At 36.9% G+C, this 15,000-nt stretch overlaps 2 protein-coding genes across 2 annotated transcripts in view; both read left to right on the top strand.

Annotated features, from left to right (window-relative positions):
* LOC103022215 (protein eva-1 homolog C) overlaps window positions 1-5,633 on the top strand; it is an 88,479-nt gene extending 82,846 nt beyond the window's left edge. Inside the window, exons 7-8 of the mRNA XM_022683249.2 lie at window positions 1,204-1,422; window positions 2,416-5,633. Of these exons, the coding sequence (XP_022538970.1) occupies window positions 1,204-1,422; window positions 2,416-2,792 (596 nt within the window). The 3' untranslated portion in view covers window positions 2,793-5,633. The remainder of the gene's footprint in view (window positions 1-1,203; window positions 1,423-2,415) is intronic.
* Window positions 5,634-5,728: 95 nt separating this feature from the next.
* efhc1 (EF-hand domain (C-terminal) containing 1) lies at window positions 5,729-14,980 on the top strand. The gene is made up of 10 exons (XM_007260467.4): window positions 5,729-6,135; window positions 7,337-7,558; window positions 8,173-8,460; window positions 9,227-9,376; window positions 9,630-9,822; window positions 10,895-11,115; window positions 11,798-11,938; window positions 12,336-12,549; window positions 12,841-13,020; window positions 14,652-14,980. The coding sequence occupies exons 1-10, from the start codon at window positions 5,881-5,883 to the stop codon at window positions 14,675-14,677; spliced, it is 1,890 nt and encodes a 629-aa protein (XP_007260529.3). The 5' UTR covers window positions 5,729-5,880; the 3' UTR covers window positions 14,678-14,980.
* Window positions 14,981-15,000: the final 20 nt, after the last annotated feature.

The raw sequence follows: 15,000 nt of genomic DNA on the forward strand, positions 1-15,000 counted from the left end.
GCTCCTTGACATTTTGCAATACTATGTATAAGTGATTACATAATTACACAATGATGATATTTATTCCATTTATTATTAGATTTATATTTTCCATTGCAACGACTTAAAATTGGTACCAAAAGGTGGTTGTGTGGGCCTTGCACAACCACATTTAGTACTGGTCCAGTAAAATTAAGTTTTGTATTGTCCTTTAATTAGTTTACAGAAACACAATGGAAGAAAAGTATGTGCTTCTGGAGCAATGGTGTACCTTAGAACAAGGTTTTAAATATAGTAAAAATGTATTAATTTAATACTTTTTACAAAAAGCACTAAACAGTGGTAGAACAGTGTTAATGTGTGAATAATGTGAGAAGGGTGTTGAGTTCAGTGGCATGGGGGAAGAAGCTGTTACAGAGTCTGGCAGTGATAGCCTGGGTGTTTGGGTACCTTCTGCCAGACAACATAACTGAAAAGAAGCTGGTAGCTTTGCAGATACAGGATGTTCTGTAATTAATTGTCCATGATAAAGAGAAAAGAGACCCCAGGGATTTCAGCTGTCCTTTCTGTCTGATGATAGGTTCTGTGGTCAGTGTTCTCTTTTTAACCAAGTGGGAGCTAGGGGCGTTAAAATTCAGGTGAAAGTGCTTGATCCCTTCTGTAACAATACAGAATACAGGTTATCCTCAAGAAGTGAAGATTTGAGGAGGCTTAAGGTGTAAAAATCTCAGTATGTGATGTTAAAAGTCTCGGTATAAGAAAAGTTTATTATGGTGAAAAAAGAGTCTAATGATGTAAAAACTTTCAAGATTTGTAAATTCTCAATATGTTGTGAAGATGTGAAAAGTCTTTAGATGTGAAAAGTTGTATAGATATAAAAAGCTCTAGGATGTGAAAAGCCTCAGAATGGTGCAATGCCAGGCTCAGCTAATTGAGATGTTATAACTATAAGGCACACTCTCTGTTTACTCTTAATCATCTAATGGGCTGTTTGCTTGGTCTACACACACGCACTAACACACCCACACACTCACATAGTTAGATGCCCCCTGATACGTGGCCTGTCAGCATGAAATGAAACCCAAAGAGAGTTTTGCAAATGAAAGACTCGCCAACAAACAAACAACAAACAAACCGTCAGGAGGAGACTGTCTGAACTCCTTATTACGCAACAGCAGTATTCAGATTAAATCAGAATTTGCGTGTGTTTGTGTGCGTTTACAGGGAAGTCAAAGAGAGGGAAGTCGGGTCCTTATTTGGAGGAAAAGATTCCTTCTGAAAACGGACTAAGAGAAACTGAAAGAGATAGAGAAGAGGAAAATCAAGAGCAAGAGACATCGTCACCTAGTGACCAGGATCCTACTGTTATCACTGTTGCCACGACGTCCAGCACAGAGATGTCTCTGATCAGCAACGCTCTCGCAGCTTACACCTACATTACAGGTAAGAGTCACACATTACCATACTCTGACTACACGAACATGTCAATGTATTAACAGTGGATGTATTACTTTCAATAAATTTGTAGCATTATTCAGTATATGGAGCTGTGTCCAGCCTTCAAAATCAACTTTCAATTAAAACAGCAGTGGCTACATGTTTCACTTCACAACTATACATGTCATATTTATCATATACAGCTCTGGACAAAAAAATAAGAGACCAATTTAAAATAATGAGTTTCTTTGATTTTACCAAAATGAAAACCTCTGGAATATAATCAAGAGGAAGATGGATGATCGCAAGCCATCAAACTAGGCTGAACTGCTTGACTTTTTGCACCAGGAGTGGCATAAAGCTATCCAAAAGCAGTGTGTAAGACTGGTGGAGGAGAACATGCCAAGATGCATGAAAACTGTACCTAAAAACCCTGGGTTATTTCACCAAATATGGATTTCTGAACTTGTTTTCTTCGCATTATTTGAGGTCTGAAAGCTCTGTATCTTTTTTGTTATTTTAGCCATTTCTCATTTTCTGCAAACAAATGCTCTAAATGACACTATTTTTATTTTGAATTTGGGAGGAATGTTGTCCGTAATTTATAGAATAAAACCACAATGTTCATTTTACTCAAACAAATACCTATAAATAGCAAAATCCGAGAAACTGATTCAGAAACTGAAGTGGTCTCTTCATTTTTTAGCTGTATATGAGCTGTATATGCTGTTAGTGGTCAGCTATTTCACGACTGACGCCTCACACTCTCCTCCAGACAGTTTGTGGGTTCTTGTTACAGTGGAGCTTCACTTTGATGCTGCTTTTTTTTATTTATGCTGCTGATTGATTTATCCAGGCGAGCGTTGTCTAGAGTAGTCTGCTGAATGTGTTGAAGGTATTGCTATAGTAGAGTTTTTGTGGAAAACTGCTATGGATGGGCTTAATGTGATTAATGAATTGACCAAGCTAATCCTGTGTTTATTTTGTGCGTGTCCACAGAGCACCCAGAGCGCTGTGCTCTGTATTTCATGTGCGGTGTGTGTGCGGGCCTGTTCCTCACACTCTTCGCTCTGGTGGTGCACATTTCCTGTCGGACGGACTGCAGGCGGAATCGGACAGTCAGCAAGAAGCGTCCGCGGCCGGTCGAGTCGGACAGCGGCAGCAGCGGCTCGGACTCAGACTGGGACTCAGGCTCAGACCTGTCGGCGCGACGACACAGGCGCTTTGAGCGCACGCTTAACACCAACGTTTTCACCTCCGCCGAGGAGCTGGAGAGAGCACAACGGCTGGAGGAAAGAGAGAGAATCATCCGCGAGATCTGGATGAATGGACAGCCGGACATACCGGGCACACGAAGCCTCAACCGATACTATTAACGGACGTATCTCAGTGGCATGGAAATACACACAGTAGGGCTGCAGCTATTAGTCAATTATGCTAAAATAAGACAAACACAACAAGATGTGCGGGGAGTGATAGGGAAAATTCTATAAAATGTTCTATAGTGGCCATATGATACATTCATTCATTCTGACAGACTGTAGTACACTACAGGAAGTGTAGGGGTGATATAGCTTCTCTAATTTTACTTTAAAAAGCTCCATTAAGTTGTATAAAAATCATAAATATGATCCACAAGCTCATTCTGATCGATTTAAATACACCATTGGAAGCGTTAAGTGCTATGGTTTCTCTAATGCCATTTTAAACTGCTCTATAATGCTTTTTAATTCAGACTGCAAACCACTATCACACCACTGTAGTGGCCTCTGTAGTGTGGTTTGCTCTATAATGTTTATATATGATCCACACAGTCATTCTGACTTTTGAAATGCAATGCAGATTATATTAAATTATATATTATATATAAATGCAGGGGGCAGGTTGACTACTGCTATGCCATTTTAAAAGCACTCTATAACAATCTATGACATTCATATGGTCCATGCAGTCATTCTGAAACATTTCTGGATATCTATAATCTTTATATGGTGCATTCTAACAGAATGCAGTACACTACTGGGGCAATATGGCTTCTGTTGTTTCACCGTTAAAATAATGATTTGCAACTTGCACAGACTAGGAAGAAAACAAAGAAAACATACAGGTTTGATTAGTCTTTAAAGCAAATAGATTAATAAATGATATTCAAAACAACTACTGGTTGCAGCCCTAACATATACTCCTCCACTGCCCAGGCTGTGATTTATTTTGCTTCTGGTTGGCCATAGCTGGGGGTTGTAGTTTTTCGAAAGGACTTGCAGAAAACTACAACACAGACTGTATTGGCCTATTTCAGCTGGACTCTGGGCTGTGTGTGTGTGTGTGTGTGTCAATGATTGGCACCTCCAGGCCTTTGCGGTGAGAATAAGCTCCTCAGCCTGGTAAGCGTGACATTTCAACCCCAGTGTGGTCCAACACCATGTAAATACGACCACCAACAACTCTTTTCCTGAACTTATAGGATGCTTAGGCTCCTGGGAGTTGCAGTCCATATTTTGGGGGTGCTAATTGTCCCAGCTGTAGGATGATTTTTTTTTTGGCAGCATATAGGAGTTTGAGGCAGCTCTGAAAGATGGAATAAGCTCTAAACACTTCCAGCACTCTTGATTGATCCTTTCCTTCTGCCTGTCAGGATGGGTATCAGGACAAGATCAAGGAAACTGACCAGGTCTGAAGACTGCTCATAAATACGACCTTTGGCTCGCGTGATGTATTTGAACTTTACCTGAGAAAAAAAAGAGGAAAAATAGATGAACAAAAAATGCTTGGAATTCATCTCAGCCCTTATAAAATATATTTTGAATATTTAATAGTTTTTTCCTATTGTTTTTGTTTTCCTGAATGGTTATTATGAAATATTTTTATACTGTGGCAGCATTCATGTGATAGCTCAGGGATGTAATCCAAGTGTTTCTGTGTAAAATGATACTATTTTTTATTTTTAAAACAAAAAAAATACAGGATGTACTTTGCTGAAAAAGTGTCCGCAGGAAATATCCGGAAGTGTAAACCTCAAAGAGGTTGAAGCCTTTAGTGTTTTTACATGTTAAACAGGCTTTTATTATGCAGAGAAGTTGAGTGCCTTATTTAGAACATGGGACATTAAACACCATACAACTGCTGCTGTTGAATTAACTCTTAGTTCATTTAGTTTTAGTAAGTTAATTCATCATTGGTGGTTTTATTGTTTATGAAACCAATATAAATGCAATCATGTCAATCAGTGATTTATTTATTGATTGATTAGGCTATGCTGATGCAATCCTTTTTTTTTTAATTTGTTACAGTCCCCTCCAGTCCGTTTTAAAGATGTTTAAAAATTTCTGCATAAATAAATGGCGAAGAAATAAACATAGACGTTTAGAGTGATTTGGTGTGAAACACTTGATTCTAGAGAAACTTACAGGGTCAGAAATTATCACACTGACTATGAGTGCAACACGATGCACTGACATGCATCAGAGAGTTTGTGTAGCTATTAAAATGTCTGCATTTGTGTTGGAGTCATTTGGACCCTGGATTTTCATCACCACCTGTGTAAAGTAGCCCAATTTCACACCAACTTCTCAATGCCTTTGTTTATGGTGATAAAATGATGCTGAAATTTTGAAACAACTGTGCAAGGTGTTATGGCCATGTAGTACAGTGCAGGGTATACTTCAATGTGTCTGACAAGTGTATATGTATATATTCATTCCAAATGATATATTGCTGATATATTACTGATTTATTCAAAGAGGAATGTATAGCTCTGGAACAAAATAAGAGATATCATAAAATTATGGGTTTCTTTGATTTTACCAAATTGAAAACATCTGGAATATAATCAAGGGGAAAATGGATTATCACAAGCCATCAAACCAAGCTGAACTGCTTGAAGTTATGCACCAGGAATGCCATAAAGTTTTCCAGCAACAAGAAATAAATACAAAGAGTAAAGTATTGGTTTTACACAATGGTCTCACTTGTTTCCCTGTGTTTAAAACACAGATTTTTCCTTGCCTTGTCCGACTTTGCTGTAATATTTTCTGTTTCAACCCGAGTGCTGGACACGTTTTTCATAGAATTATAGTGTTCAGGATATCTTAGGATGGTGAATTTAAATTCAAGGACCACACAAACTGTGTTTTTGTACTCTACCTGCTCTGCTTCCCTGCATTAACCCAGCTTTACCCTAATCCCTGTGCTTGGAATAAACTTCAGACTGAACTCTACAGGACTGTGTTGATGCTGTTGTGCTTATTATTTGGTGTGGAGCGACATCTGCCGGTCACATGTATACTGCACATTATTACACACACAAACCCAACACGGTAACCTGCATTCCTGCACACGAGCGCACAGTTCAACTAAGCTTTGTTATATGTGTGTAAAAAAGCTGTGTTACAGATTTAACTGTGTTTTACTACAGAGTAAATGTTTGAGGGACTAAATAATAAATAAAAATATAATACTGTGCACATGCTCAGTGGGACCCACGGTTGCCACGGGATACCAGAGCTAATAAACAAACGTCCTGTATCAGACCGCAGGTCCGCTGTGGTCCCAGAGGAGGCGAGTTCACACAGCGATTTAATCCACACTTTAATCCAGTTTACATCCTTAGAAAAGAGGCGGTTAACTTGTAAATTTGTGAAGAAGAAGTCCCATAAAATGTCTGTCAGCACCACACACGGTCTTCCTTTCCTGCCTGGGAACAGCTTTCGAGACACAACGGTGAGAGACCTGTTTTAAATAACGTTAACTAATAAATATGTCTACTAGCCCTGGGAAATATTGTGGGCTGTTATTGTTTCATATCATATTTTAAATGTGTTTAAATCTTAGATATATCTAAATACCACTTCTGAATATTGATACCAAGTATAGTGAGCAGCTCATTCGTGTTTTTTTTTCTTACTGTAGGAACATGACTATAATATTGTAAGGCTAGAGTCCGGATGTGACAGAAACCCCAAGAGTTTTATAACCTGTATTTTAACATTTTGTTCAAGAAATAAGAGCGTAAAACCATTAGCTAGTTGATTAAAGCATTTGAATGGTTAACGTTAAATGGTTGGAACAATCGATAAGAAAGTCGAAGGAGATTGGCTTTAATTTAATAATATTTCTTTGTGTGAAAATATAGAATAGAGTAAAATATAGAAAATGAATAAATATAGAAATATTTAGTTTCTTCTGTCACAGTGTCCTAGGAATTCAGTAATTCATTTGCAGTATTTGAGTGGCATGTTTAAGATTTCACCTGTAAATTCCTTCTGACCCTCTTGTATAAATCTCTTAAAAATAAAAATCGTATAATATCTACACGAAATAGAAACCCTCATTTTGGCTGCACATAAAAAATACTCCCAAACACACACAGCATATAAGAAAAAATATATATATAAAAAAAATTTTATTTTTACAAAGTCAGTTCAGAACTTCTTTCCTACATAAACTTTAATGACACTGTTTATGTAGTGTTTGAGCATGGAATTGAATCTACCTTCAATCTTACAGATGAGTGACAGGACAAGGGCACTTCAGGGGCCAATCAGTTTTGTAACCTACACTACGCTGGTCAAGGGCTGGTTATTCAGCTTGCTTACCAGGATAGAGTTTTTTTTTTCTGGACAAAAAATACTTTTTGTCCAGAAAAAAAAAAATAAATGGAAAAACGGTAAATACAAATATTGTTATAATTTTAATAAATCTATTTGTTGTGCTAAATTAATTAATATACATTTGGTCTAAATCAAATTGTACAGAAACATGTCTGTAATTTCATTAATTTAATTTTATATAGCGACAATCACATTTTGATAGAATAAATCATTATATCAATAAATATTACCATATTGCCCACAATTTTTAATTGTAGCAGATGTGATTGTTTGCATTCTATCTTCAATTCTCACTCTGGCCCATTCCTCAGAAATCAGCCTTCCACAGACCACAAACTCTGTCCTATAAGAACGGCTACGCGCTGCCTCTTAGGCCCACAGCGGGAATAGGCCAGGATCCCCTGCTCTCAGAGAACATCCTTCAAAACGAGATGAAGCAGCTGTCCAGTCAGATCCCCACCCTCACCTACGGCACCCCCACTCGCAGCCCCCCGCGGGACTTTATACCAGCTTTTGTGGCTTATGACAAGAAGGTAAGGAGATGGGATAAGGCTCTTTAGCTTTGTGGTTCTTAAAATTAGAAGTTAAAAAAGTTACTTTAAATTGTATCCATAATTTGGTTAAAAAGTGAAAAAAGCGTATATATTTTAAGCTAATTTCGGTCAGTCCAGGCTGACCCAAAACCAGACATCCATGGTCATCACATATCAGTCAGTGCTCACTGGAAACATGCTATGTTTTAAATACATTATTCAAACTATATCTCCTACTCATTCCAGTGTTGAACCTTCAACATGTAGACGATGGGAAACAATCTACAATCTGATAGGTCAATCTGGCTAATTTGCACAATATTGGTTCAAAAGGAGAGGGAGTATAATGAGCAGTGTTTGTTATAACAATAATATAGTATTACTATAGGTATATGTCTCTTGTGACAATTATGGAATAGTATGACATGCTGTTTTTAATGTAAACTACTGTATCGCTGGAAATCTGTTACTCTGTTACTCAGAGTCTTTTTTATGATATATTAAATATTGCTCAAGTGCAAAACCTACTGGAAGTTGTGTGTTTTTAAAACTATTTGAACTATTTTTTAAACCAGATGGACCATAACTTTGAATTGTATGTTCTCTACCACTAGGTGCTGCGTTTTTATGGTTATTACAAGGAAGAAGTGCTACATTCTCCAAACGAGCATTTCTATGTGCAGCCTGTAGTGATCTACTACTACCTGGAGGATGACAGCATTTGTGTGATGAAGCCAAAGTTGAAAAACACAAATGAAAAGGAAATCAAACAGATCAAACGTCACCGACTGCCCAAAAACCAGCCCGGGGAGCACTACCACTGGAAGGACTTCAACCTTGCTATGGACATGATTGTGTATAACACTGTGTACAGAATCACAAACTGTGACCCCTTCACCCAGGTACACACTTATGCATACTTGTTTTTACTATAAGTAAATTATCATTGTTAGTTTTGCTACCATGTAAAACTACCATGGCCATAACTATACTAACCCTAAACCTAAAACTTCTTTCTTGCCATGACCTTAACTATCCATTATTCTTAACCCTATAGCCACAGTAAACAACATAAACCTTAAAAATATTAATTCCAAACCTCACGCCAAGTATTAACTCTAAACTATAATCATACTCACCCTAACCATAACCAAATGAACTCTAAACCTAAACAAAAACTCCAAAAATAACCATAATATTTAAAATCCAAAACCTAACCTAACCCTAAAAACATTTTTACTAATGGGAAGCCTAACCCTAAACTTAACCCTAACCAAACTAATCCTAAATCAAACCCTGACCATAAAAATAAAAATAGTGACCCTAATCCTAACCCACATTTTAGCACTGAGATTTTTTTGCTGTGGTAATGTGATTGTTTAAGCCATCTGATTATTTATGAATGTAAAATAACCATATAATCTAAAATCCTAAACATAGTAATCCAAAAACTAACCAAACACTTACAAACACCTTAAAAACAATCTTACTAATAGGAAGCCTAATCATAAACTTAACCCTAAGCAAACTAATCCTAAATCAAACTCCGACCATAAACAATCCTTACCCACATTTAGCACTGGGATTTTTTTGCTGTGGTAATGTGATCCTCCAAGCCATCTGATTACTTATGTGTATATCTGTATATCTGTGTGTATGTGTTTGTAGGAGTTCATGGAGAGTCAGGGGATAGTTCTAAACGACCCTGAGCAGATCCCTGGTGACCCACACTCAAGCCGACAGATTCAACCCCAGCTCCCTGACATTTCTTCAACAAACTATGACAGATTCAAACAGTTTCTAACCATGGATCGCAAGGTAACCCACACACATTATATTTGAGAGATACACACACTACTGTTAATCACTAAAACTTATAAAGAGAATAGAAATATGTTAAAACTCTTGCTGGTCTCCCTTTTATAACAATAACTGGGAACAGCAATCAGTTTTCAGTAATGTAAAATCAATTAAAAGTGTCCTGGTCGTGGAAACGACTTTTTTTAAGTAGTAGCAGGTTGAAAAATAAGAAATATGCACCATATGTGTGAATTTGTGCTTGTGTGCGTAGGTGCTGCGGTTCTTCGCTGTTTGGGATGACTCTGACTCTCTGTATGGAGAGAAGCTTGAAGTGATAGTGCACTATTACCTGGTTGACGATTCAGTGGAGATTCGCATAGTTCAGGAGTCCAACAGTGGCAGAGACACAGTTCCTGTGCTTCTGCACAGACAGAAAATACCTAAAGACATTAAAGAAGTCTGCCGTAAGTCATATGAACACCCAGATAAAGACTTTCTCACCCTAAATGTAAAGAATTTCATGTTCTCAATTTCATTTATATTCTAAATTGTTACTTTGGAGAGACCTAAGGTTAGCGTAGAGCTAGCTAACATTAACAGCAAGCTAGCTAATGTTACTGTGGAGAGAACTAAGATTAGCGTAGAGCAAGCAAACATTAACAGCAAGCTAGCTAATGTTACTGTGGAGAGAACTAAGGTTAGTGTAGAGCTAGCTAACATCGACGGCAAGCTAGCTAACGTTAACAGGGAGAGAACTAAGGTTAGCGGAGTTAACATTAGCAGCGAGCTAGCTAACATACTAATGTTAGCGGCGAGTTAGCTACGTTACCGGGGAGAAAACTAGGGTTAGCAGAGAGCTAGCTAACATTAGCGGCGAGCAAGCTAACATGCGAACATGTTCTTAATCACAATGGAACAAAATTGTAAAAGAAAATGTATAACAAATGGGAAATTTTAAGTTTTAATTTTCAATACAATCAATTATTTAAGTTATTTTTTACTTTATTTATAATACTTTCTAAGTTATGTCTAAATGTTGGGCCTTAAATTATATTTATTGAGGTCTTTAAAAGGTCTTAAAAGCATTAAATTTGACTTAAAATGCAGCAAGAACCCTGAAAAGCAGTTGAACTGTTCATTGGTTTTATTTAGGGAGTGAAACATTATATACACTATGAAGAAATATCTAAATTACAGGCTAGAAAAAGTAAGTGAACCCCTGTGTTGATTTCGTTTAAAGCTAATTATCAAAGGAGTTTCATTTAAGGAAATGAGATTGGGAAAATAGGCTTTACTGGTGCTTTACTTGCTTAATAAAGGAAGCCTTTGCTTGTGAGTCAACTATTAGAAAAACACTGAATAAGAAAGAAGGTTCTATGGACAGAACTTTAAATTCCATGTTTAAGGAAAATAATAGACCATTTATAATTTCTGCCACAGGGTCCAGTTAGTCCAATCCAGTCAACTTTTTAACAGAGACAGTATCTAAGAAAACTTTTTTCATTCTCATTTTTACTAACATTTTCTTTTTATTAGAGCCATTCCCCAGCTGTGTTCTGGAAGTGTCTCCACAAGATGTTCAGGAGTTTTATTCTCCAAAGAACTTTCGAGTAGGTGAGGAGCTGAGGCTCATGGGTAAGCGATTCCTTCTGTACGACTGTGATGAGTTCACTCGGAAATACTACGAGCAGCATCACCCTGACATCCCTCTAAAGCCCCTCCCTGTGCAACAGAAAACCCAGGAAGACTGCAAGAAGGTGAATAACATTTCTGCCATCTGTCTGCTTTTCTATCTATCTATTCACAATCATTTAGCTTGAAACAGGGGGATTTACTGGGCATGTATTAATAGTGCAAAAATAATTCCACAATAAAAACAATTCATGTACTGATTTTAAAGTGATTATAAAGTATTACAGCTGTGTAACCGTGTGAAAAAAAAACAAATACATGAGATTTTGGAGGACAAGAGACAGTGGAGCGGAATTTATACACAGTTTAGATATTTTGGTGAAAAAATTAATGATCATGACTGATCTCTAATGCAATCATTTATCTGAAATTTGCATGTTGCTAAGAAAAACTTAGACCTGTCTCAATTCCTTAAATACATGCTCAAAAACGTGAGACTTTTCTGGGCACTGTGTGCTAGTTTCAAGGTGGAATAGTATTAGAAAGTAGGACTTTATGCAGATCATACTGTAGTTCCATGACATTTGTATGTTTTAAATTGTATGTGCAGCATTTTGATGCATTTGATGCAAGTAAATTAAGATTTTGTTTGCAGTGTTTGTTTGTAGCATTAATCTAACATTAATTAAACATGTCTTGGCTGCTGGACTGCATTTGAGGTCAATGTTTAGTCTTGTTCATCTGATTTTTCACAAAACTATACTTTTGAACTATACATTTATTTGCCCTTCTCTTGCATAAACACAGGTGATTCCACCATACAATGGTTTTGGCTCTCTTGAGGACTCACTGCAGAACTGCCTTTCTCTAATTCCCAAACCGCCCAAGAAAGACCTTTTAAAACTTCTCGAGAATGACCATAAAGTCCTGCGTTACGCTGCCAAACTGGTGAGAACATACATTTGTAGTAAATCAGAATACAAATATGTACAGTACTTTTTTCAGTAGTTCAATAGACTCTTTTAAATGCACCTGTTGTAAAAAGAAAGTGAGACCATTCTACACCGCCTACTTGCTTAAATATTCGTTTAGTTGATGAACATTGCTATTCCGATTTAAAGTCTTTATTATATAAGGCTTAATGTTTTACTGTTGGAGGCATTAAATTATTATTTTTTTATATATTTATTAATATATTATTATTATTATGTTTTAATTATACTAAGTAATTAAAACAGGCATTATACACATTGAATTAAACCACAATAGGCCACAGATAAAATGGCAACTGATTAATATAATAATAAAAACTGCTCAGTTGTAAAGACTTACTGTGTGTGTGCAGGACTCACAGAATCCTAATGACGAAGGCCGTCACTTCATCCTTTCCTATTACCTGTCCAACGACATGATCAGCATCTTTGAAAGATCTCGGCGCAACTTCGGCATCCTTGGAGGCAAGTTCCTGGAGAAGACACGCATTCCTAAACCATCAAGTACAGTGGAAAACCCGGAGTACTACGGCCCGGCCGACTTCGCCATCGGAGCCACAGTGGAGGGTGAGGAAAACAAGAACTTTTCTCTGATAATGGGGCCAGGTCTAGTTCTGCTCCTTGAAGGCAGGAATCAGGCACATTTGCATACTGCGATCCCATAACTTTTACCCATTACCTGTTAGGGAACTGTATCAGGTGTGCAGGGAAATAACCGAAACTTCACATTACAAGACCCTCCAGACCTGGACCCTCTAATCAGTATCATTACATGACCTGTGTCTTTAATGCTGATTACTTATTGTATTTCTTGTCTGCCTCTGTTTTACTCTCTTGTTTCCTGTGCTCTCATGTTAGTGTTCAGGCACCGGTTTGTGTTGACGGATGCCGATCAGTATGTGCTCACCTATCTGGAGTCGATGGCAGAGCAGGAACAAATCCCAGAGAAGACACTGTCCTCACTGAGACAGGCTCTAGGCCAAAGCAAAGCACTGGACCCAAACCACACCTCCCTAAATCTACCTGACCCAGCTGCAGGTAAAATGGCATTCTCACCTTTATCTTTATCTTGAAAAATTTCTGTATCTATTATTCATACTTTTAAGAACTCTGAACGACTCCATGCTTCGTTAGAAAAAGAGATTTTGACAAGTTAAACAGGGAACTTTTACTTAGCACCACATTGGGACTTTAAGCAGGGCTCCAGGCCACTAAAGGACCCCATAATTAACAATGCAGCATCTTCTGTGTATACGCAGAATATTTAACTATATGCAAATTGTAAGTAAATTAGGAGTAAAATGGACTTTCTAAAGAACTTTAATAAACACCAGATTTAGTAGAGGAATGAGTGAGTGATTTATAACAGTGGTTTGCAAATGTGGAGCTTTTCTTTTTACAAATGTTCCTTCATAATTACCATACAATACAAAGAAGCTCTGGGGCTGAGAAATCACTGCAAAAAGTCTCTACATCTCCACCAACAAGCCAAAACAACTATTCTGATGCAGAAATTGACATTATGATTTTATCCTATTATTTAATGATCTATACATTTGCCACTTGCTGTAGAGGAACTTGCTATAGTGAGACATTAGAGAGACCATGTCTAGCTGGATGTTTATACAGCTCTGGAAAAAATAATTAAACAACTACAAAATGATAAGTTTCTTTGATTTTACCAAATTGAAAACCTCTGGAATATAATCTAGAGGACGCCACAAGCCACCAAAACAACCTGAACTTATCCAAAAGCAGTTTGTAAGACTGGTGGAGGAGAAAATGCCAAACTGCATAAAAACTGTAATTATAAAACAGGGTTATTCCACCAAATATTGACTTCTGAACTTTTAAAACTTTATGAATATATACTTGTTTTCTCAGCATTATTTGAGGTCTAAAAGTTCTGCCTGTTTTTGTTATTTCAGCCATTTTTCTGCAAATAAATGCCCTAAATTACTATTTTTATTTGGAAGAAATGTTGTCCTTAGTTTATATAATACAACAACAATGTTCATTTTACTCAAACACAAACCTATAAATAACAAAATCTGAAAAACTGATTCAGAAACTGAAGTGGTCTCTTTTTTCCAGAGCTGTATATATCAACTAAATAGTTAGTCCTGTTTTATGAATGATTTAAAATTAAATTAAATCTGCTCACATTACATGAATGGAGCCTGTTGTTTTCCTCTTTTATAGGACCAGCAGGTTGTATGTTCATCAGGGCTCCCAGATGTTCAGAAACGGTTCTGCTTATGATATTTTTTATCACAAATTCCTTTGTGAACCACTAACAGCCTCAGTGCAGCAGTGCTGAGCAATAAAGCCACATCTGAGTGAAAAATCGAATTTAGCCAATTTCTCTCCTTTCCCCTTGAACGAATATGATTTGCCAAAACAAACAGTGTTTAGAGTTGGGCTCTGGAGCTAGGAGACTAATGTAGGTAACATGTAACAGAAGCTTATACTCATATACTAGTAGTAATTATAGTGCTTATTAAATTACATCATTACACACCTCTAAAGAGTAACCTCTAATAAAGTTACTTATGTGGTTTTTGACACAGTGAACTAGTATAAGTATAAGCAAAAAAAAAGTTTTTTTATTCAAAATTGTTCTGTTCATTCTCTATATTTTGCTAACTTTGCTTTTTTTTTCTTTAAAGATGAAGGACGTCCACCATCTTCCTGAACTTCCAGAATCATCCTGTATCAGAAATGCTCATTTCCTGTTTCTTACAGATAAAGTTGTAGCCCTTTCTTTTCTCTGTTCTGCTTTTCTCTGTTATCTCCTTAGTTTATCACAGTGACATTTAAGGAAATATCTGTGTACTTTTTTACTTCTTTCTGGCATTTGGCTGCGCTCTTTTCAACAGCATCATTTTCCTTCTTGATCACCAATATATACCCTACAGTATACCCAAAATTCCCTATATTGCGGTATTGAGGCTGATCATAAATGCATTGGGTGTAGAAATAAAACAAATAATTAACATTGTTGGCATGCAGAGCTGT

The sequence above is a fragment of the Astyanax mexicanus genome, chromosome 1 (assembly GCF_023375975.1).
Source record: "Astyanax mexicanus isolate ESR-SI-001 chromosome 1, AstMex3_surface, whole genome shotgun sequence".
In the NCBI taxonomy this organism is placed as follows: Eukaryota; Metazoa; Chordata; class Actinopteri; order Characiformes; family Acestrorhamphidae; genus Astyanax; species Astyanax mexicanus.

Excerpts from the sequence above, each read along its gene's own strand:
- efhc1 (XM_007260467.4), top strand. The coding sequence starts at position 5,881 with ATGCTCAGTGGGACCCACGGTTGCCACGGGATACCAGAGCTAATAAAC. Across the intron at positions 7,559-8,172 it reads TTGTGGCTTATGACAAGAAG|GTGCTGCGTTTTTATGGTTA; the intron begins GTAAGGAGATGG and ends CTCTACCACTAG. Across the intron at positions 8,461-9,226 it reads ACTGTGACCCCTTCACCCAG|GAGTTCATGGAGAGTCAGGG; the intron begins GTACACACTTAT and ends ATGTGTTTGTAG.